Source organism: Saimiri boliviensis, chromosome X (genome assembly GCF_048565385.1).
Source record: "Saimiri boliviensis isolate mSaiBol1 chromosome X, mSaiBol1.pri, whole genome shotgun sequence".
NCBI classification, from domain to species: domain Eukaryota; kingdom Metazoa; phylum Chordata; class Mammalia; order Primates; family Cebidae; genus Saimiri; species Saimiri boliviensis.
The window spans coordinates 61760793-61785549 of NC_133470.1; the positions used below are offsets into that span (position 1 = coordinate 61760793).

General features: G+C 42.3%; 1 protein-coding gene across 3 annotated transcripts in view; it reads right to left on the reverse strand.

The window, feature by feature from the left end:
- Positions 1 to 2203: 2203 nt before the first annotated feature.
- DMRTC1 (DMRT like family C1) overlaps positions 2204 to 24757 on the reverse strand; it is a 71619-nt gene continuing 49065 nt past the window's right edge. For 2 of the 3 annotated variants that reach the window (XM_039475620.2, XM_074391429.1), the window contains 6 exons: positions 6100 to 6257; positions 5741 to 5799; positions 5292 to 5425; positions 4098 to 4158; positions 3762 to 3909; positions 2204 to 2792 (listed from right to left, as the gene is read on the reverse strand). In XM_039475620.2, coding sequence (XP_039331554.1) covers positions 2680 to 2792; positions 3762 to 3909; positions 4098 to 4158; positions 5292 to 5425; positions 5741 to 5799; positions 6100 to 6163 — 579 coding nt within the window. In that variant the 5' untranslated portion in view covers positions 6164 to 6257 and the 3' untranslated portion in view covers positions 2204 to 2679. The remainder of the gene's footprint in view (positions 2793 to 3761; positions 3910 to 4097; positions 4159 to 5291; positions 5426 to 5740; positions 5800 to 6099; positions 6258 to 24757) is intronic. The other variant, XM_074391430.1, reaches the window with a different exon arrangement.

Here is a 24757-nt window from a genome sequence, read left to right on the forward strand (position 1 = left end):
AACTATAAGATTTTCAAGAATTTTGTGAACCAGTTGTTAAATATAGCCATTATTAAAAACTAAATTATAGAAACTAACAATCACATCAATTATATTGAAAACAAACATGATATATGCTCAAAAATAATCAATCCCTAATTACTTTTGTACATTGTACTCCTATCTGTGTTCCTGTGGTTATTTACGTTTGTCGTATCTGAATGGTAAAAATACGTCTCTTCCCAACTCTGCATTCACTGACGTCACTTTGATATCTTGCATTCAGCAGATGCCAACAACCCAGAGCACTTTCCCCAACCTTCCTTCCCTAGGAGCCAGTTGCTAAACCTGCACCTGCACCCTAGTGGTTGAAATTGATCCACTCTACAGAAGCTCTGATGTGATGGATAGGCTCAGATCTATCCAATGCTGTTATATGACATACTTGAGTTAAGACATAACTCACAGTGCTCTATACAGTGACGTTCTAAATGTGTGAACTAGGCTAGTACACAACTAAGGGAAGTACACGAAAAAAGGTTTGATATTTAACAGTCACAAAGATGTCCTAAGATGCAAAAACTACACCATTATGAGACTTTTGAAAAAGTGTGTGTGTTGCAGGGGGGTAGAGGGGACCAGGAAAACCGAAGGGTACTGGGAAAAGGGCCTCACTCCTTCCCCCAACGCCCATCACTTTATTTCCGTTTTTCCTCCCTCTTCTCATGCCACATCCTGTAACGAAAATATGCTTCCTCTTTTACCCAACTCAACCGTGGGACTGTGGTGTGCCTAGGACACAATTTCAGAGCAGGATCTTAGTCCTCTCCCAGGTACTACCGCTTCATCCCTCCAGAAATATGTGGACGTGTTCATCCATCACTGGGAATAGAGGGGATTTGGGATCATTTGTTTGAGTAACAAATCAGGGAAGGAAGGAAGGTGTGAGATGGACTCCAGTCTTGCTCTGAGTCTGAGTGACTTTGCATGTTTGTTTCTCTGCCATCAGATCAAGAATATAAGAATCCTGACTGCTCAGCATCTCAAAAAAGAAAAGACTGGTTGTAACTGGATGTCATCCCAATCAATCATCTTGGGTAAAGTAATGGCAGGGAAGAAAGGAGGGAGATAATGGCATGGAAAAGGGCCCATATCCAGGCATGTCCAATTGGGCTTTCTCTCTGCCTGGTGGGGGTGTCCAGGTCTTCATTTGTGTAGAATATCAGCAGAAGACTGGGAAACCAGTGCAGGTAAGAAAGATGTGATTGATTACTACATATTGTTACCTTGAGTAAGAAATAAAGGGACTATTTTGGAAAAATCCTCTGGCTGATGTTTCTTGCTTTGAGTTTTGAACCTTTTATTCAGTGCTTCATTTAAAAAAATAAAATTATTAGCTAATTTAGGGCCTGGTAAAGACAAGGGAGTGTTCGCTCATCTTTGGCTTAAAATTTCCCCAAAACCACTTTCGCAAGCCACTTTCATTCTTTGAGCGTGTTTCCTCATAGGCAAAATGGCAACAATAATGCTTGGCTGGCAAAGTTACCATGAGGCTGTATGTGCTTAGCGAGGTGAGCATAGAATAAATAAAAGGTAGTGATGCTTCCTCATATTTCATGGGTCCTTCAAAAATAGGGTCTGAGTCTAATTCATTTCCCCTATTTGATTCTTCTTATCCTGATTGGCTTCAGTTTCCCCCACTGTAAAATTCACATTTGACTAGAATAAAACTGGCATTCGCATTGGCCAAAACTGTCCTTCATGGAAGTTTGGTTTGGTCCACATATAGGGCTTAAAGAAGAAACCCCAGCCAACGTTTACAAGTTGAGTGATTTTATATAGAAATCTAGAATTCCACCTTCTCTTGAAAAAACAGTCAATTTGGCCACCATGAGTCACTATCCCTGCATGGTAACAATTGCCTAGGGCCAAGCAGCAGCTGCCCACTTAGGTAGAGCATACACTGTCAGTCTGGCCAGAGCCCATCGGGCCTGCTCTACTCATTTACATGATCTGCTTGATCCTGTGGGCATTGCCACTCATGGCCCTCTGGACAACTGGAAACAGTCTGTGTCAGGCAGAGGGTAGGTACTTAACTGCTCAATGAATAAATACCCTACTCTTTTTCCTCTACCATTTTCTTATCTAGGCGTGTTAAGAAATCCCAGTTATTGCATAAGGTGATTCTGACTTTGAAACAGGAATCGAACAAATTGGTTAGAGTTGGGATAGTCTGGGTTATACTGTGGTCACAAACAACCCGTATATCACAGTGCCTTATAACAACAAGGGTTTATTATTTGTTCACGTACATAAACCTAGACACAAAGTGAAAACATCTTCATGTTTCCACATGCATGGGTACACACATAAGTGCACAGGTACGTCAGCAATCACAAGACGAATAAAAACTCGGGCATATGAACTCACACAGAACCCCACTGAGAGACTGATCAACTTAGATTGCACAATCCTGTCCTTGTGAGACAGAGAAAGGGCCCAGCCTCCAAAAGAGTAAGGGATAGAAGTACAAGAATATCCACCCTCAGCAAAGGAATCGCCCCATATAATAAAAAGCTTATAAAACACCTGAAGGCTCTAAAAAAAGATGTTAAGCGTTTTGGACATTAACCATTTTGCACATTCAGAAACTGGATACCAAATAGGCAGTGCTCTTTTGAGGCCTCCTCCTCTGGGTTCCTAGCTCAAGAGGGAGATGCATCCCAGATGTCCAATAGGCAGCGAGATGGAGCTGGCTGGCCTGGGGCGGAGAGAGGGGCTGGGAGGCTGGAATCCTTTATCTCCAGCAGGAGCTGTGGGCAGAAAGGCGGGGGCCGGAGCCAGGTCACATCCACATCCCCTTCCAGGTCTACGCTTTTTACATGTCCCGCCCAACCAAAGATTTGTCACCTGGACTGTTGCATAGACCTCTTCCTCTCTGATTTCCCCATCTCCCATCTTGCCTCCCCCAATCCCTCCATCAAAGCCACCACAACTCCTTTTGTTAAGCTCAGGGTCTCTGAAATTGTTCTCCCTAGCTCAGAAAACGTTCCCTGGCTCCTCACTACCCACAGTTGCTGGTCCAGCCTCCTAAGCCTGACCTGTCAGACCTCTGTGATTGGTATCCTCTCCAGCCTCATCCCTTTCTGTTAGCAGTCTCTCCAGGGTTATATCTTCACTGACACACCATGCTCCATCCACCATTTTGATCTGGGAATGCCTAGCCTTCCCTCACAGCCTCCCCAGTTCTCTATCCCCCCTCGGAGCTCCTCCAGCCCCTCCTCTCTGGGCACATCGCTAAAATTTGGCCACAAAACACAGCTTGCCAAGGCATCCAGGCTCCACGTCGAGACTGGAAGCTCCTGGAAGGCAGAGACCAGAACTCCTTCCAGACCAAGCCCTTTATCACCTCTGTATGCCCTCCCCAGACCACAGTAGGCCACAGGGGGCTGAGCATAGAACCTGGGATGAAAGTCAAGGGAGCCGGTTCTTCCACTTGATATGCTGCATGCTCTAGGGCAAGTTCCTGCCACCCTCAGGCCTTCTTTCTTGACATCGGGGCACTGGACGCTTGCTGTTGTGCACAAAGCTCAACAAACTGAAGATTCACTAAACAGCCCTCAACTACCATCTCGGGAGTCATCCTGAGGAGCTTGGGTGCTTGGCCCCAAGGAGATTCAACTTACTGACTCTGATTTTTTTCAGTTAGAACCTGCGTACCACGACGACCCCCATTCCCCGGCTATTCCCACTCTGTGTTCTCCTTTCAGGGAGCAGGCTACCTGGTGGGTTGCAGGGCTGGTGCAGGGAGATGGAGTCAGGAGGGGCCTGGGCAGAGTTTCTCAGAGTCAGCAGAGCCTCAGCAGCCTCCAGCTTCCGCTGCCACTCTGAGTGGGCAGAAACCAAAGCCTGGTCAGAGGCTTTGGGGACCTGCAAAGGAAAGGGTGTGAGAGAATAGGCACTGGGAAACTACACCACCTCCCAAGGCAACAAGTGCCCCTTCAGCCCCCTGTTCCCTCAACCTCCTCCCCCACCCCCACCAAGGAAGGCCTTCTGCTCTTCCCATCCACTAAGCTCCACCCCTCCCGGGGTTCTGGACCCCACTGCTTTCCCAGGACCTGTGGCTGCAGTAGAAGAGGGTCAAGGGTGGCACAGGGCTGGAGGATCAGAGTTGAGCATCTAGAAACAAGGAAAGGAGAGGCCAGGGGATTAAATCCGCTGGCGGACACATCCTACCAGTAGACAGAGAGAGGGGCAGGATTTTGCAATATCTGGATGTGGGAATCCCAATGCCTGCTGGACCATTGGTCATTGTGGCTGGGGCAAGTCCCTTGTCCTGCTTGACCAGGTTTCTTTCCCATACCTTTTCCGTTACAGGGACACTTATTCCTACCAGCTTTTTCCTCCCAGGGCAATGATAAATATCATGGGAAATTACAGGTGTCTGTGTTTTAATTTGCAAAGCACCTGGAGAGATGTTATTACTGTCCCTGCTCAGGGACTGGTTCTCACTTCCATATTGCCCAATCCTCATGGGTCTTGAAGGACAAGCACGGCTCACCTCCAAGAAGCTTTCTCTAATGGCCTCTAGGCTTTGCCATGGGCCTCTGTGGCCCTTGTCAGCACGGACCCCACCTTTCAGCAGGACCTTCTATCCCACCCACCTGTTTCATGTGAAACAACAACCCCCATTTGTTGAAGCCCTACTATGTAGCAGGCCTTGTGCCAGTTCTCTTTTCAATGCTATGGGTATAGAATATTGTCCTCAGTACATCCATAGGGAAATGGAGGTTCAAACACATAAAGCCACTTGTCCAAAGTCTCAAAAAAGAGCAAATCTAGGAGAGCCCTGTCCTTGCCCGTTAGTCTTAGATGCTACCTTGCTCTCCTCCTCCTCCTTCTCCCTCCTCCTCCTCCTCCTTCTCCCTCCTCCTCCTCCTCCTTCTCCCTCCTCCTCCTCCTCCTTCTCCCTCCTCCTCCTCCTTCTATTTCCTCCTCCTCCTCCTCCCTCCTCCTCCTTCTCCCTCCTCCTCCTCCTTCTATTTCCTCCTCCTCCTCCCTCCTCCTCCTTCTCCCTCCTCCTCCTCCTTCTCCCTCCTCCTCCTCCTTCTCCCTCCTCCTCCTCCTTCACCCTGCTCCTTCTCCTGTGCTGCTGCTCCTCCTCCTCCTCGTCCTCCTCCTCGTCCTCCTCCTCCTCCTCCTCCTCCTCCTCCTCTTCCTCCTCCTCCTCCTCCTCCTCTATTTCCCATGGCATCAGGAACAAGGTTAGGCACACAAGACACAACCTACTCCATGGTCCTCATACTACTCACATGCTGGGCAGGGCAGGGGCCCTGGGGGGATCCCCAGAAGGAGAAACCAGTTGCTGCTCCAAGGTCACTGGAGTACAGGGCAGAGACAAAGTTTCTGGGGCCTGGCCAAGCAGCAGAGCCCCTTGGGAGCTCCCCTGCAGGGGCAGAGAGCACACGTTGCAGTCAGGTACCAGGCCGGCCGTGGAGAGAGGAGGTGTGGACATCTTTTGGGATGAGGATAGGAGCCTAGAATGTCAGTTCTCTAAAGACCTTGAAGACCAAGCAGTCTTACCTTTCATTGTGCAACTGGGGAAATTGAGGCCCAGGGAGGAGAAGTGATTTTTCTCAAGGTCATATGGTGAGCTGATGGATAGGATTGGAGATGAAACCCATGTCTTTGGGACACAGTGCAAGGTGTCTGGACAGTGGCTGGGTGGTAGCCTCCCCAACTGGCCACCGACTCTCCTTACCTCCTCGGAGGTTGTGAAGATGTGGGTCTCGGACTGCATCATGCTGTTCTCCTTCCCAGCTGCAAAAGACCAGGAACAGCTTTGGTGAGTCTTTCCCCCCAACCCCACCCTACTTCACCCCACCTCCAGTCTCAGGTCTTATCTCACCATGGAGCTCTTTGATTCCCCTGTCCCCTAGATCTCTCCTTCCTACAAACACTTGGTAGATAACATTGATGACATTTTACACCTGGGCAAACTAAGGTCCAGGGAGCAACTTGCCCCAGGTCACACTGCAATTCTGTGACAGGACTGGTGACAGAACTACTTATGCTTCCTCCACCCAAACTCTGGCTCCCTCCCTGGCCAGAATCACTCACTGAGAACTCCTGCTCTGATGGTTAAATTCCTGACACGGATGGGAGCTTTGGGAGGGGCAGCCATACTCCTTCTCAGTCCTTGAGCCAGGTGTCTCTTTGGCTGTGCCCGCTGCTCCCTCTTCAAGGCACTCACAGCAGGCAAGACCCTGAGGCGTTCTCTGAAGCAAAGGATTTCAGGGCAAAGGTTAGTCCCATTTAGAGGATGCCTGACCCCTCCCCGTCTCAGACACCATACTCATGAGAAGAGGGCACAATTGTGACACTCGCAGGCCTGGAAGAGGCAGAAATGCTTGTGGCCACTGATTTGAGCAGTGATGCTGTGGTTGTGGTAGAGATCACAGCAACCTCTAACTCTTTTGGGGCCAAGTTCAGTCCCCCATGGTGCTCCGGTCTCACACCCTGTGGTGCATTCAGAGTCAGAGGGGCAGCAGGGTGCAGCAGGTATTTCTTTGGGATCCATGGTTCCAGGGTCAGGAGCGGAGGTCAGAATGGCCACATGATCCCCTACCCCCAACGTACTTCCTCTGTGCTTGGAAAACCCTATCTGAGGCGGCTGAATGCTTCTCCATCCTTCTCACCACTGGAATCAGATTGCCGTCCCTCCCCTTCTCCTCCCATGGTTTTCACCCACCTTCACTGCGACCTCCTTGCTCATGTTGCCTCCTTCCCAGAAAGCCTCACTCACACATAGCCCCTTCCCAAGAAACTCTTGGCATGGATCCTGTACCCATTCAATCCAGTCATCATTCTCCTTGCTTACCGAACCTTCACCACAGACCCCATTTTCAGGCATGCACATGCACTCCCATTCCCCCTTCCACTGTGACTACACCCGCTTTTTGTGTATCATCCTGCACTCTGCCAAATCCAACTATTATCCCTGGCATCCACTTCAATTCTCTCCCGAACCTTCTGTATTCACTCATTTCCCACACGGGATTTTGCGTCCCCAGCACTCAATTCTGTTGTAGTCTCTCCTATGTCCTATATTCAATTTTCCCCTCACATTTCATGCTGATTCATCCTGATTTTTTTTCTTGCACCCCCACCTTACACTTAATTATTCCCTTGCTCCCTCTTTAAGCTGATTTCCCTCTTGTACCTCATGAAATCATATTGTTCTGGATCCCTGGCCCTCTTTCAATTATTATTTTCATTCATCCCTTCATGCATCCCCTTGATTTTTTTTTCTTTCTCTTTTCTTTTTTTCTTTCTTTCTTTTTTTTTTTTTTTTTTTTTTTTTTTTTTTTTTTTTTTTGCTTTGTATTTTATTTTATTTATTTTATTTTTATTTTACTTTAGGTGCATATTATATCTGGCATTTCTCCCCATGTTATCCCTCCCCACCCTCCTCTCCCTCCCCACCCCCGGGCTGTCTCTCCTCTACCCACCCCCAACTGCCCCCAATGTGTGATGCTCCTCTCCCTGAGTCCACATGTTCTCATTGTTCAACACCCGCCTGTGAGTGAGAACATGCGGTGTTTGGCTTTCTGTTCTTGTGTCAGTTTGCTGAGAATGATGGTTTCCAGATTCATCCAAGTCCCTACAAAGGACACGAACTCATCGTTTTCTATGGCTGTGTAGTATTCCATGGTGTGTATATGTACCACATTTTCTTGTTGCTCAGGCTGGAGAGCAATGGCAGATCTCGTCTCATTGCAACCTCTGCCTCTGGGGTTCAAGTGAGTCTCCTGCCTCAGCCTCCCGAGTAGCTGAGATTACAGGTGTCTGCCATCATGCCTGGCTAATTTTTTGTATTTTTAGTAGAGGCGGGGTTTCATCATGTTGGCCAGGCTGCTCTTGAACTCCTGACCTCAGGTGAGTCACCCTCCTCGGCCTACCAAAGCACTGGGATTACAGGAGTGAGCCACTGCGCCCAGCCAATTCCCTTGATTCTTCATTCAGCAGACATCTGTTGAGCCCCCTATGAAGTCTCAGGTTCTGATCCAGCCCATAGGGAACTCCTAGGGCCGTAGTGTTTCTCTGGGGCTGACCCTCTCTGCTTTCATGCAAACCCGCACGTTCCCTCCACAGCCTCCCCAAAATCTTCCATACTCCTCTACACTTCGACAATTGTGCTTGAGCACACCATCTCCCCCCACCCCCATCCCACCCCACACACACCCAGTCCCACCGCCGCAGAATGCGGCCGCTTCCTTAGGAAGCCCATTCACTCTCTCCTCGACCTCTGAATCAAAAGCAGTTCCATGAGCCCTGCCTCACTGGCCAAAGGCCAGCGCTCAGGGGACTGGACCAAGGGATCCTCCCAAAAGGGGTTCCGGGAGAGCTGAGGGCGGAATGGGACATCAGGAGAGGATGGGGCTTCCCTCCTGAGGTAGCAGAGAGGGGAAGGGTTTGGGAATCTGGCTCAGGAGGATGGGAGGAAATAGGAGGTGTGGGGAACAAACGTTTAATCCTGATGTCAGCCTGCGGTTACCCCAGCCTCTAGCAAGTCAGAATCAGTCAGAGGGTCTGAGGGAAGACCCAGCTTCTGCTTCTCTTCCCTCGCCTGCCACAGAGGCCAATGAGCTCTTACACTGCCTTCGATCTCCCGCCTCTGTGGTTGGCGACCAATGAACTTCGAGATCTCTTGCCGCTCACGCTGAGGCCATGCCCCACTCACCGCCCTCTAGCTTCTCCTGTTCGCTGCACTAGATCAGTCAAGAAATCCTGACGTGATCGTTGAGTTTTATGCTCCCCAAGGCTTGTTTCCCAGATGAGTCTCCCTTTGAGGGTGAAATATTTTGTGTGCATGCATTTTTAACTCATGTACTTGGTATTCCGTAATTTACCTTTTAAAAATTCAGCAGGTGATTAAAGATCGATCCGTATTTCTATGCCGTGGATTCCCAATCACTGGTGACTTTGCAACCCCCAAGAAACAAAGCCTGGAGACACTTGCGTCCATATTTGTGTGCCTCTGTTTATGAACTCCCTGTTACGTTCCACAGATAAATGTGTCTATTCCTCTAACCACTACTACATTGTCTTAAATTTTTTCACTTCATAACACATCTTGACATCTGCTAGGGCAAGTCTCTGCATGGTATTCATAATTTCCAAACACATCTTTGCTATTCTTTGCCTTTCGTCCTCCTGCATAAATTAGTATGCAATGTCAAGTCTCCTCCAGACTTGGTTGTAACAGATTTGAATTGCATTTTCACTGAATCTGTGGATCAATTAGGGGAGAAAACACTACCTGTAGAATACTCAGCCTTCCTATTTGCCAACTTGGGATGTCTCCACTTATGTGGGTCCTTAATGTTTTAATGTTTCAGTTTAGTTTTTAGTTTTATCTTTTGTACATTTAGGTCTTGCACGTCATTTACTGTATTTATCCCAAGGTACTGTAGATTGTTGCTGTTCTTCTACTTGATGTCTGTTTAAAACGACAATTTCTATTTGGATCTAATTTACAAAAATGCTTTTAATTCTTCAAAGTGTGACTTGGTCTTAAAGCCAGCCAACATGCCAAACTCTATAGGCGTTGTGAAGTTATCTGTGAGTTTACAAGTAGTAGAAATAGAATTGAGCTTACGGTTTTCTGTTTTGTCTTGTTTTGTTTTTTGACTATGCTGGCTAGGAAGCCTAGTACAAGATCTAATAGTGACAGCAAAATTGGGCTTATTTGATTGTTCCTGATTTTAGAGAAATGCTGCCAGCATTTCCATATTAAAATAGTTTCCTTGTGTTTCCCTTTCCTTTCCTTTCCTTTCTTTTCCTTTCCTTTCCTCCTTCCTCCTTTCTCCCTACACCACCCCACCATTCCCTTCCTTCCCTTTTCTTTTTCCTTTCCTTTCCATCCCTATTCCTTTTTCCTCTCCTTTCCTTTTTCCTTTCCTCTCCTCTCCTCTCCTCTCCTTTCCTTCCTTCTTCCTCTCTCCCTACACCACCACACCACCCCTTGCATGTCTTATGCCTTTTGTCCTTCTGCATAAATTAGCACGCAATGTCAAGTTTCCCAGAAACTCTACTGTAACAGACTTGGATTGCATTTCCACTGAATCTATGGATCAGTTAGGGGAGAATCCACTATCTGTAGAATACCCAGCTTAGGGTAACTTCGAGATTTTTTCCAGAACCTTCGGCAAAGTTTAACTCATAATCCAAAATGTAAAAAAATTATAAATGTATATCTTAACGAGTTTTCTATTTCTTTCTTTCTTTCTTTTCTTTCTTTCTTACCCTTTTTCCCTCCATCCCTCCCTCCCTCCCTCCCTCCCTCCTTCCCTCCCTTCCTTCCTTTCCTTGGGTTGCTTTCTTTCTTTGATTTGTAAACAAAGAAGAAGCAAAAAAAGAAGCCCCTCACTCTGTCACCCAGGCTGCTGTAGCACAGTGTTGTGATCTTGGCTCACTGCAACCTCCACCTCTTAGTGTCAAGCAATCCTCCTGCCCGAGCCTCTCAAGTAGCTGGGACTATAGGCACATGCCACCATGCCCAGGTAATTTTCGTCTGTTTTGTAGACACAGGGTTTCGCCATGTTGCCCAGGCTATCTTGAACTCCTGGGCTCAAGCAATCTGCCCGACAAAATTGCTGGGATTATCATCCCAGGCCTCTCAATGAGTTTTCAAAAATTAAACATGCACATGCAATTAGTATCTACAGCAAGCAACAAAATATATGGGCAACACACACACCTCTCTCATGCCCCCTTCCATTTATAGCTTTGCTAATGTCAAACCTACCTTCCTCTCCCATAGTAAATGTAACAGCTATGGTGTATTTTTTATTTCATTTTTTGTGTATGCTACATTAAAACACCTAAACTAACATAGTAGCGTGCATCAGGATCACCCAGAGGGCGTGATAAAACACAGATTTCTGAGCTCCATGTCCGTATTCTCCGATGACAAGATCTGGGGTGGGACCCAGAGTTTGCTCTTCTAACAAGTTACCTGGTGATGCTAACGCTGCTGGCAGGGGACCACATTTTGAGAATGACAGCACAAGAGAGGATAGCATGAGGAACCTCCAAATAGCCATCTCCCAGCTGCAACCATTAACGACTCATGGCCAACCACATTTCCTATATATCCTGTCCTCTCCCCCTCCTCCAGATTATTTTCAAGCAAATATCAGAAATCAAAAAAGTACAAAAATCATATGTGGATATCTTAGTGTATCTTATTTGATTTGGAAACATTTCAGTGCATAACTCTAAATATGAGGAATCTATTTTCCTCAACGTTTTATTTTGAAAATACACAAAGCTGAGGAGGTAATACAGTGAAAAATCTTTTGCCTAGATTCACGTTATCTCGTTGCTTTATCTCTCAGTATTCTTTCTCTTGCTTAACCACATAGCAGTTCCAAACACTTCACCCAGTTACTTCAGCATGTACCTCCTAAGTACTAGAATGTACTCCAATGAAACCACAGTGCCATTATCACGTTGAAGAAATGTAACAATGAAGGGGCACTATTATCTAAGTTCACATACAGTCCATATTGAAATTTTGCCAAATGTCCCAATAATATCCTTTTGAAATATTTTTCGGGGGATCAACAATCCAGTCAAATGTGATACATTGCACACAGTTGTCCTGTCTCTTTAGTGCCTTCTAACTGCAAACAGTACCCCAACCAACTTTTTAAACCTTGACGATGACATTTTTTTTTCCAGAGCCGAGGCCCGTTGTCTTGTAAAGTGTCCGACAATATGGGTTGGCCTGATGTCTGCTTCTTGTTTATGTTTATGTTTGACACTTTGGGTATGAATATTAAGTAGGTGATGAGTAGTTCACGTTATATCACATATGGAGTGCCAGTTTCTCTAGATACCGGTGATGCTGTTTGCATTCATCAGTTTTATCACTTAATTAAGGTATTTGTCAGACAGAGTACTACATTGTGAAGGTACTTATGTCCCTCTATGATTAACAAGTAGTCCGTGGCATGATATTTCGATGACATGCAGATATTCTGTTCTCCAACAAAAGTTTACCTCTATTCATTCTGGGCTCTTGCCTGAATTGATTATTCCTTTGTAGGTTAAAAAAAAATGGCGACTTTTCTAATTCTGTAACTCATTTCTGCTTTTTTGGATGGGCATTTTGATGTAAAAAAGCTCATCTCACCCCCTTGCCCACCTTGTTGTTGTTGATGTTGCATTTGCTGCTGCAGAGAAAGTGCACAAGCTGTTTATTCGTTTTGTTGGAAGAAATGTAAAGAGAATAAAGTAGACAACGTTCAGAGAAATGTAAAAAAAAAAAAAAAATGATGAATTTGATAAGAATGTTCCCTCTAACAGCCAATCGGATTGACAAAATTTGTTGCCCGAAATTAGAATTAATTGGTCAGCATCAGCAAAAAAAAAGCAGTTTATGATAATTATTAAGAGGGTCTGAGGTTATTAATTTGGCCAATTAAAAAACGGCTTGAATCTTGTCGAACACAGACACACACACACACACACACACACACACACACACACACACACATTTTAGGTGGAGACATCGTAAAAAGATACTGTTATTTCAGTTGCATGACACATAATAGAAAACTGTGAGTCTATATATAATATTTTACAAAAAGCAGAAGACCTTCAACTAAGTCCCCATGCAAATGTCCATGTAATATGAGTCTTTCTAACAATGTGGAAGAATAGTTGATTCAGTGTCTGAAAAATTTCAACTACCTTACTTTTAGCATTACCTAAATCACAAGAAATTTTGTCTCCAAGAACTTTTCAATTTGCAAAGACATGCTCGTAGCATGAATAATTGAACTCATAGTGCAGTTATTTGGGTATCATTTCTACCTCTTAGAAAGGAAATTGAGTTAATTGTGAAAGACATTGCAGAAACTGTTTCTATGATGAAAAACAGGGACCTAGCCGTTAGTTCACAAATTAAATTTTGTTGTGATTTAAATCAAGAGTCCGATGTTTCTTTTATTTCTGCTCTCCACCGTATGATTCACATTGCAAACATAAGGGTTTAGCTTCGCAAAGTCAACTATATGAAAAGTTTCATAACTATAGTTATTAAAGTCATTCAGTAAATATGTACAAAGGCAGCGAAACATCATGGGCTTATTTTGTCAGTCTTTCTTGAGGTATGTGTGTTTTATGAGTCTTCTTAAAGACCTCAGGTTTTATGTCATTGATTTTCTCTATTATTTTTCGGGTCTACATTTCATTGATTATTTTACCCATCTTTCACATTTCCTTCCTTCTGCTTCTTTTGCTCTTCTTTTTCCAGTTTAGGGTAGTGACATCATAGATTACTGCTTTGATAATTTTCCATTTGTCTAATGGAAGCACTCAATGGCATCAATTTTCCTTTCAACAATGCTTTAGCTTTGCACCACAGATGTTGACATGCTTTGTAATCATTTCCATTCAGTTCAATTCACTTTTTGAAGTCCTGGAAGACTTAGTCTTCGTTGTTCTTTTTATTTAAATTGGCAAATAAAAATTATACATATTTATGTTGTACAACATGATGTTTTGATAATAAGTATACACTGTGAAATGGCCAAATCAAGGTAATTATCACATGCATTACTTCACATACTTATCACTTTTTGTGTGGTGAGAACACGTAAAAACTACTCTCAACAAATTTCAAGTATGCAACATACTGTTATTAACTATAGTCACCATGGTGTAGAATCGATTTTTTGAAATTATTCCTCCTGTCTAGCTGAAATTTTGTACCCTTTGATCAACATCTCCCCCACTCCCCCAAACCCCAGCCTCTGGTAACCACCATTTCACTCGCTAGTTCTAAAAGATCGACTTTTTCACCTTCCACACATGGAAATGCCGTGTGTTGTTAGAAAACGCCATGATTTCCTTCTTTTGTATGGCAGAGCAGTATTCCATTGTGTATATGGACCACATTTTCTTTATTAATTAATCCACTGATGAACGCTTAGGTTCATTGTAAATCTTGGCTATTGTGAATAGTGATGCAATGAAGATGGGAATGCAGATATCTCTTTGACATGCTGATTTCACAGCCTTTGAATATATTCCCAGAAGTGGGAAGGCAAGATCATGTGGTAGCTCTATTTTAACTTTTTGAGGAACCTTCATACTGTTTTCCATAATGGCTCTCCTAATTTACATCTGGAAGACTTTCTCTTTAACCCAAGGATTCAGTGGCATCCTTAACACTGAGTGGTGGTGAACATGCTGACATCATTCCAGCAGGGACAAAGAGGGGTGTCTCCTTATCGCCTGGTAGGGGTATATTTTGGAGATCCCCACATAATCCCGCTGATATGACAGCGTGAAGGGGCCCTTGTCTCTGCTCATGGAAAGGAATGTGGAAGTCTACGCTTCCCACTAGGCCTTTGCTGGTATGAGTGGGGAAAGGGCCACAGAGTTTTCTGAGGTGTTCGGCTGGAGTAGAGCAGTCATTGTGAAAATATTTTCTGTCTTGTTGGGCTGCCCCTTTTCTGATCCTTAGGCTAGGAAGAACAGGCTTTTGCAGGTTTATTTCTTTGTTTCTTCACTTGTTTTGTTTCGTTTCCTTTTGTTTTGCCTGTGCATTTTGGCATTCCCCAGTAGCTGGTTTCTTCAGCTCCAAGTTTGGACGTATCAGGCAAAAACAAAACCCAAGGAACTCACCACCATGTCGTTCTGAGGTCCCCAGTTGGTCTGCTTTCTTCTTTCCACTTTCAGTCTTATGTTTGTTTTATATATAGTGTCTAGAATTTTAAGTTGTACTTAGTGGGAAGAATAGGGAAATGTACATCTATACCATCTTCCCAGAAGCCGCAGTCTCTATAAATTTATTTTATTTAAAAACACACACACAAATAATAACTATGTATATTAGTGGAGTACAATATGAGGTTTTGATATATGTATACAATATGGAATGATTAAATGAAGCTAATTAGCATATCGATGTCCTCACCTACGTATCATTTGTGTGTGTGTGTGTGTGTGTGTGTGTCTGTGTGTGTGTGTGTGTGTCTGTTGAGAACATTTAAAATCTCTTCTAGCAGTTTCAAATTATGCAATACATTATTTTTAACTAATAATGCTGTGCAGTAGACCACCAAAGCTTCTTGCTCCTGTCTAACTGGAACTTTGTACTCTTTAACCAACATCTTCCCTTGTCGTATCCCCACCAAGCCCTGCCAACCCCAGCCTTGGGCAACCATCATTTAACTCTCTGCCCCTATGAGACCAACTTTTCAAGATTCCACATGGGTGGGATCATGTGGTATTTGTCTTCCTTTTTCTTCTTTTCTTTTTAGTTGACATGTAATAATTGTGTGTATGTATGAGGTACAGAGTGATATTTTGATACATCTATTCAATGCGTAATAACTGTATCAGAGTAATTAGGATATCCATCACCTGAAACATGTATCATTGCTTTGTGCTGGAAACATTCAAAATCCTCTCTTTCAGCTTTTTTAGCATATACTATACGACACTGTTAACTATATTCGACCTTCGGTGCTATAGAACACTAGAACGTATTCCTCCCATCAATCTGTAATATTGTATCCATTAGCCAACCTCTCCCTATCCTCTCCTCCCCTCTACACTTCCCAGTCTCTAGTAACCACAGTTCTATTCTCTACTTCTACGAGCCCAATTTCCTTTAGCTCCCACATTTGAGTGTGAACGTGTAGTATTTTTCTTTCTGTGCCTGCCTTGTTTCACTTAACATACTATCCTCCAGGTTCATCCATTTTGCCTCGAATAATGGAACTTCATTCTTTCTGATAGCTGAATAATGTTCTACTGTGTATAGAGACCACCTTTTCTTTATCCATTCATGTCGATGGACACTTAGGTTGATTCCATATCTTAGCTATTGTGAATAGTGCTGCCATAAACATGGGGAGGCAAATATTTATTTGATACACCAACTTCCTTTCTTTTGGATAAATACCCAGTCAAGGTATTGTTGGATCATTTGGTAGCTCTATTTTTAGTTTTTTGAGACACCTCCATACTGTTTTCCATGATGTCTGCACTAACTCACACTCGGACCAACAATGTGTAAGAACTCCCCTTTCTTCACATCCTCGTCAAAACTTATCTTTTTGTCTTTTTCATAATAGCCATTCTAACTGGGGTGAGAGGATATCTCATGTTAGTTTGGACTTACATTTCCCTGATGATTAGTGAGGCTGAGAAATTTTCCATAAACTTCTTGGCGACCTGTACATCTTCTTTTGAGAAATTTCTATTCTGATCCTTTGCTCATTTTTAATAGTATTATTTGGGGGAGTTTTGCTGTTGAGTTCTTTGAATGCCTTGTGTATTCTGGATATCAGTTTCTTATCAGACGATTAGGTTGTAAGTATTTTCTCTCGCTCTACAGGTTGTCTCCTCAGTCTATTGATTGTTTCCTTTGCTGTACAGAAGCTTTTTAGTTTTATATGGTCCCATTTGCGTATTTTTGGTTTTGTTGCCTGTGCTTTTGTAGTCTTACACATAAAATATTTGCCCTACTAGAACAATGCCCTGAAGCTTTTCTCCTTTGTTTCCTTCTAGTATTTTTATAGTTTCAAGTCTCCCATTTAAGCCTTTAAGTTTCTATAACAGTAGCACAGTGTCTTGGTCACTATAGCTTTATGGTATATTTTGAAGTGAGGCAGATTGTGCCTCCAGCTTTGTTTTCCTCTCCCTCCAACCCCCAGAATTTCTTTGGTTATTTGAGGTCTCTTGGGGTCCTATATGAATTTTAGGATTTTTCTTTTTCCATTTCAGTAAAAAAAAAAAAAATCATTGGTATTTTGGTTGGGATTGCACTGAATCTGTAGATTGCTTTGGGTAGTATGGCCATTTGAGCAATTTTCATTCTTCTAATCCATAAGCATGGAATGTCTTGCCATTACTTTGTCCTCTTCAATTTTTTTCATCAGTTTCTTGAAGTTATCATTACGGAGATCTTTCACATCCTTGGTTACATTTATTCCTAGATACATTTTTTTGTTGCTACTTTAAATGAGGTTGCTCTTTTTTTTTTTTTTTTAAATTTTACTTCAAGTTGGGGGATACATGTGCAGAATGTGCAGCTTTGTTACGTATGTATACATGTGCCGTGGTGGTTTGCTGCATCTATCAACCCATCATCTTGGTTTTAAGCCCCACATGCATTAAGTATTTGTCCTAATGCTCTCCCGCCCCTTGCCCCCCACCCCCTGACAGGCCCCGGTGTTTGATGCTCCCCTCCCTGTGTCCATGTGTTCGCATTGTTCAGCTCCTACCTATGAGTCAGAACATATGGTGTTTGATTTTCTGTTCCTGTGTTAGTTTGTTGAGAATGACGGCTTCCAGCTTCACCCATGTCCCTGCAAAGGACATTATCTCATTCTCTTCTATGGCTGCAGGGGTTTCTCTCTTGATTTCTTTTTCTGCTGTTTCATTACTGGTGCATAGAAACACTACTGATTTTTGTATGTAAATTTCATATCCTGCAACTCTGTTGAATTTGTTTATCAGTTCTAAGAGATTTCGGGGAGTCTTTAGTTTCTTTCTATCTATCCAGTCATGTCATCTGTGAAGGGTTGCAATTTGATGTCCTTTCTTTCCATTTGGAAGTCATTTATTTCTCTCTGGTGCCTAATTGCTCTGGTTAGGACGTTTGTTACTGTGTTAAATAAGAGTGGTGAGAGTGGGCATCCTTGTCTTCTTCTAGTTCTTAGAGAAAAGGTTTCAGCTTTTCCCCATTCAGTATGATGTGAGTTAGTCATAGATAGCCTTTTATTATGTTGAGGTATGTTCCTTCTGTACCTAATTTGTTGAGCGTTTTTATCATGAAGTGATGCTGAATTTTGTCAAATGTTTTTTCTGCATTTACTGAGCTGATCATATCATTTTCAATCTTTGTTCTGTTAGTGATTTGTGTGTGTTGAAGCATCCTTGCATTTCTGGAATAGATCCCAATTGGTCATGGTGTATTATCTTTTTGACGTGCTGTTGGATTCAGTTTGTTAGTATTTTGTTGAAGATTTTTGCACCGATGTTCATCAGGGATACTGGCCTGTAGTTTTCTTTGTGTGTGTGTGTGTGTGTGTGTGTCTGTGTGTGTGTGTGTGTGTGTGTGTGTGTGTCTTTGCCTGGTTTGTGTGTCTACCTCAGGGTAATGCTGGCCTTACAGAATGAGTTAGGAAGAATTCCCTCCTCTTCTTCCACCGTCTCCCTTTTCCCCTCCCCCATCCCTCCGATCCTGTCCCCACCCCCACTGCCACAGAAACAGCCAAGCAGGCAGCCTTGGGAAGGAGGGGCAAACACAAGGGCAAGTGGTTCAGATGCACCTTGGTCCCGTGGCAATGGCAGTGGGGCCTGTCCTGGGCACATGAGCGTGCCTGGACTCTGCTATCTCCCAGCCCAGCAGAGGGTAGGAGCTGTGGCCACTTAGGGCGGGACACAGAGCCTTGGGGGTGGGCACCGAGAGTCATATTTTGCTGCTGCAGCCCAGCACACTGAAACCTTTTGGGCTCCACACAGGTTTACACAGTGCCTCTGCATCTTCTCCAAGCAGCTCTGCCTGCCAGTCCAAAGGGAACTCCTGTGTCTAGGATCTCAGAGGTCCACAGCAGGAATGCGATGCCCCCGGGATCCTTCACTCACCCCTTCCTCGGGTCCAGTCTGTCTCCAGGGGCCAGTCCTGGCACTCTGCAACACCAAACAGGCAGCCCCACTTCCTCCCTCTTCAACCACAGTGTCTTCCATTGCCCCTTTATTGAATTCTCATGTTTTCTCTCAAAAGATGTGTTTGAAGTGTGCAGATTTACATAATAGTTCACTTCCTCTCTGGGGAAGAGGCACAGCCCAGCTGCATTTGATCAACCATCTTTACTCCCAATCGAAATAAGCAATTCTGCCTGATAAAGCCATTTGAAAAAATGTGAGAGAATACTAAGAAGAAAATAAAAAGGCATGGATCTTGAAAATATATTTTTAATGGTATTCAAAAGGCTCCCACATATATCAAAAATATTTAAGGAATTCTATCATACATAAAATGCCAGAGTTTCAATTGAAAAAATAATAATTCAGAAATTTTTCAGTCTTTAATTCCAGATTTTTCCCCAATTCCTAAGGTATATCCACCTCCATTGAGTTAATATTCAGAAAGGTATATTTCATCTTTAATAACCAAAAATGAGTATTCCTGTGAAAGCTGTTAACTTGACAATCAGGAAATTCAGTAAATGTGGCAAATTGGCCATTCCGTAAATTCATTAATTTGAGGATAACTGATTTTCTTGTCACCCAGCGTCACTAAGCATATCAGGGACAGTCATGAACACAGAGGATCTCTCTCCCTGGCCACTTTGCATCCGTGGAAACACAGGGGAAAAGCAGCTCACTGTTGGTCAGGTGAGGCAACTGGATTATGAATCTCTTAACTTGGGTCACTAAAATAGACTGAGTGTTTATGGCATTAAGAGGTTGCTCAATACTAACTAGACCTAACATTTTTTTGAAGCATTAGCTAGCTGTCGGATAGTGCACCACATGCTCTACACGTATTGTTATCTTTAATTCCTACAATCTCTCTAGTCCTATCCTCAGTTTTGCAAGTTAGGAATCTGAGGTTGAGAGAAACTAAGTCGTTTATCCAAGGTCGCCGCTAAGAAAGTGGCAGAGCCTGGATCCAGAGTAAAATTTGCCTGACTCTTAAATATTATACTGTCGTTTGAAGGCTCTAGGCAACTTTACAGACGTATTTATCCAAGGCACCATAATATCTGAGAAGTCACACCCTGAACAAACAGATTGTGAGTAAGTTAGCACCTACAGTTCAAAGGGTTTCAGAGGCAGGTTATTCTATGTAAACTCAAGTTTTGAGCCAACAAAGGAATCCTTGATCAATGACCATGTGATATTTGTTTATATGCAGAGGTTGATTCAAAAGGAGAGGGATGGAGTTATATCTCCATGCTGTGGTGTGAAGAGCAGTCTCTTGGGTGAAGGCTGCTTTTTACCCAAAGGCTTATTAATAAGTGCCCAGGTGGTGGGCTGCATCAATATAAATCAAAGCATTTCGGTGGGAAATCCTAGACTGGTGCTAAGGAGTTATTCAAAACCAAGCCCAGTTGTTGAAATAAATCTCTGTTTCTAGATCTTCATATGGGAGATTTCTGCAGCACCTCATCTGCACTCTTACTCACTGAGGCCCTCAGCCACTTCTGAAGTGGCTAGGAATAAAATTAGTTGTGACAAGAGATACTAGCCGGGCTGCTGCCAAATATGCAGGTAAAAGCCTGGTTGTATTTAAGACACAGTGGCCAAAAATAATCCACATCTTTGATCCTCCATCCCTGCACCCATCTTACTGAATTAAGGTATAATTTGGTGACCAGACACAGGCTTGGTGATCGTAAGGCTTTAAATGTTTCAGTTAAATGGAATCTACTTGAGAATGACAACTTTGAGCTCAAAAGTGGTAAGTTAACGGTCTTTGCTTCTAGCGCTCCTGCTGTGGTCCTTTTCCCGTGGTCGGTAGGTAACCCATAAAGTTATTATTGAGCGATACCTAAGTTCCAAGCACAGAGGACCGCCTAGCAACAAACACCCTCAAGGGTAGGCATAATGAAAAGTCGTTCAGGGAGTCAGCAAAATCAGCAATGTAAGGACCTCTAAAATTTCTCCCCTTCATAAAAGCAATGAGAAGAAAACTGGCAAAAATTTCTCAAAATGAATGTTTTTGGAAACCTGCAAATTCACCTAAAGCTGAGGGGCAACCTTGGGCGGGCATGTTTATTCAAGAAAAGCAGCAGAATCTTGGTAGGAACAGTGAACTATGTGACATTTCAACTAGCCCTATCTTCGTGGCCCTTTATGCAACTCCGTGGTAGCCTTGAATACCAACAGCCTGCGATCATGGTGAAAACTGGCAGCCTGGCAGCCAGCAGAGGGAACAGAACAGGGTTGGAGCTCCTGCAAAGCCACATTCCCATTCCCAAAAATTCTCATTATTTGATCTGTGTGGTAGTTCCCTGGAAGGCCCTACTTACATGGCTGTCTTTATTTGGACTGACTCAGAGGTTGCCTCATTTGAAACACCTTTTTCCCTGGATGCATTTGTCAAAAATATTTGGAGGCAATTGCTCAACATTGCAGCTCCCTCAGGCGGTGGATAACACTCGGGGCACACAATAGGCTAACCAATACCTTAAAAGGAAAATCCAGGTAATGAGATGACCATTGGGACTTTTAAAAGCAATAGCCTATTCCTGGGAATCTGGTAGGCCAGACTCTTGCCTAGGACTATGACATGGTCTGGAAAGACGCAAAAGGTGCCTAAATGGTCAACTCAGCTTTACTTTGAGGCTCTGTGAAAGAGTTGTCAGATTGCCTGGCTGTGTGTTCAAGGCATGTCCAACATATGCCTAGAGCCCCATGGCAATGACTAGGAAACTTACCTCTTCCAGGCACGCAAAGACATCTCTGTCCAATCACCAGGTCACCACTAAGCCAACCAAGCAGGGAATTCAGTAGCCACACATAACAGAGGATACTGACGTTACAGAAGTAGTTCAGAAAAGTCACTAAACAAACAAATGACAGCAAGATTAATAGCACCAAACGACAACAACAATACCTTGAAAGGGGGCAGAATCTGAATTTCAGAGTTGCCACGTTCTATCACTTAAAGTGTCCAGTTTTCAACAAAAACTTATGAGACATGCAAAGAAGCAGGACAGCATGGAACACACAGAGGGAAGCCCAGACATTGGACTTACTAGAAAAAAGACTTCAAATCAGCTATTATAAATACATTCAAACAACTAAAAGAAACCACGTGGGAAGAATTAAAGAGAAGTATGGGAATGATGTCTCACCAAATAGAGAAATCATCACAGAATGTAAACTCGTGTTTTTAAAACACCCAAGTAGAAATTCTGAAGTGGAAATGTACAATAATTACAAAGAAAAATTCACTAGAGGGGCTCTACCGAAACTGGAACTTGAGGAAGACAGGATGTTTGAAACAATAATGGCCCAAGTTCCCCAAATTTGATTCAAATCATTAATGTACACAAATGGGAAGCACAGAAACTCCAAAGAGGATGAACTCAACGAAATCTTCACCGAGACACATTTTAGTCAAACTGTTGAAAATCAAAGACAGTGAGAGAATGTGGAAAGCAGCAAAGAGAAACAGCTCACCACATACGAGGGACCCCCAGTAAGATTAACAACTCAGTTCATCTTATCAGAAACCAAGGGGACCAAAAGGTACTGAGAAGTCACAGTCGAGCGGGTTTAGGGGGGGGAAAAAAAAAAAGGTTAACCAAGAATTTTCCATCCAGAAATACTATCCCTCAAAAGTGATGGTGAAATAAAGCTGTCCCCTGATCAAGAAAAGCTGAGAGAATGTATCGTCAGCAGACTTCCCTTACAAAAAAGAAAGTATTAAAGGGAAATCTGCAAAAGACAGCAGACAGTAACTCAAATCCTGATGAACAAATAAGAATACCACTAAAGATAACTAACTACACAGCACTGATAAAAAACTGTAGGAATGTATTGTTATTTGTAACTCTTCCTTTCTTTTACCTGATTTAAAGGGCAGTTGTTGCATAAAACAATCATTATAGATGGGTTTTAAAGGAATAAAGAAGTGCTTTTATGACAATAGTAACACAAAGGAGAAGAGACTCGAGCTTTATAGCGTCACAGTTTTTGTATAATATTTAAATTAAGGTGGTATCAATCTGAACTAGATTCCTTTAAGTTAAAATGCGAACTGTAATCTGTGGGGCAACCACTAAGTAAACAACTCAGAAATACAATGAAGAAACAACAAGGAAATGAATAGAGCATATGAGAAAATACCTGTTTAGCAGAAAAGAGAACTCAGTGCGGGGACAGAGGAATATTAAGACATGAGAAAGAAAATACAAAAAACGGCAGGCATAAATTCTACCCCAACAGTAATTACGTTAAGTAATCACATTAAGTTCAGAGTGAATAGACTGAACAATACAAACGTATTGTAAAGCAGATATTGGCAGGCTGTGATAAAAACATGGTTGAACTAGATACTGTCTAGAAGACCCACACTTCAAAGGCACAGACAGAATGTAGAAGGAGGAGAAAATGTGTACACTGAAAAGAGCAACCACAAGAGAGCTGGAGCAGTTTTGTCAACCCCAGAAAAAAGTAGAGTTTAAAGCACAAAATACGACTGGAGATAAGACATGAACATTCTGCAATTATAAAGGTGTGAACAGGAAGATATACAAATTATAAATATATTTGCACTGCACAACAGAACACCAAAATACCTAAAGTGAACACTGACAGAAATGAAAGGGGGAATAGATAATTTGGCAAACATAGTTTGAGACTTCAATACCTTGCTTTCAATAATGAATAGTCAAGCTAGGCAGAGTATCAACAAGGATATACTAGATTTGAAAAAGCAATACATCAAGTGGACCTAACAGACATTTAGAGAACACTACACCCAACAACATCAGAATGTATATTCCTCTCAAGTACACCTGAAATGTTCTCCAGGATAGACCATATGGTGGGCTATAAAACACCTTAATAAATGTTAAAGGATAGAAATAATATAAAATAGGTCCCCCAACCACAATGGAATGAAGTTACACATCAGTAAAGCATACATTATTGGGAAATTCGCGAGCATACAGAAATTAACAAACTCCTAAACAATCAAGGATCAGAGAAGAAATCAAAAGGGAAACTAGGCAATACTTTTTGAGATATATGAAAATGAAGGCTCACCATGTCAAACTTTTGAGATGCAGTTAAGCAGCGCTTAGAAGAAAATGTATAGCTCTAAATGCTGATATTTTAAAAAATAAGAAATAGCTCAGGTCAATAACTTTACCCTCCACATTGAGGTGCTGGGAAAAAGAGCAAACTAAACCTAAGCAGATCGAAGAGAAAAGTGGACACTGATTAGAGCATAAGTTAATGAAATAAAGAATGGAAAAATAACAGAGATAAACCAATGAAACAAAAATCTGATTTGTTGCAGAGGTCAACAAAATTGACAAACTGTAAGCCAGATTGACCAACGAGAAAAGTGAGGAGGCTCTATTCACTGAAATCAAGAAAGAAAGAGGAGACACTCCTGCCGACATTATGGAAATATACAGGATTATAAAGAAATAATATGAGCAATGGTATGCCAATGGATTTGATGACTTATATTACATGGATGAATTTCTAGGCAGATACAAACCATGTAAATATATATAATATATATTACATATATATGTAACGCATATATATAATATATTACATATATATGTAACATATATAATATATGTAATCTATTTTATATATATGTAATGTATATTATACACATAATATATATTATATATATGTAATGTATATTATACACACAATATATATATTATATATAATATGCCAGCAATCTTATATATATGTTATTATACATACATATTATATATATTACATATTATATATAGGATATTATATATAATATGTATTGGATATTATATATTATATATAATATCCATACTATATATATTATATATAGTATCCATATTATATATTATATATAGTATGGATATTATATATAATATATAATATGGATATTATATATAATATCCTATATATATATAATATTATATATAATATATGTAATATCTTATATATATAATCATATATATATATAGGATATTGTATATATTATATATGGGCAAATAGGAACAGT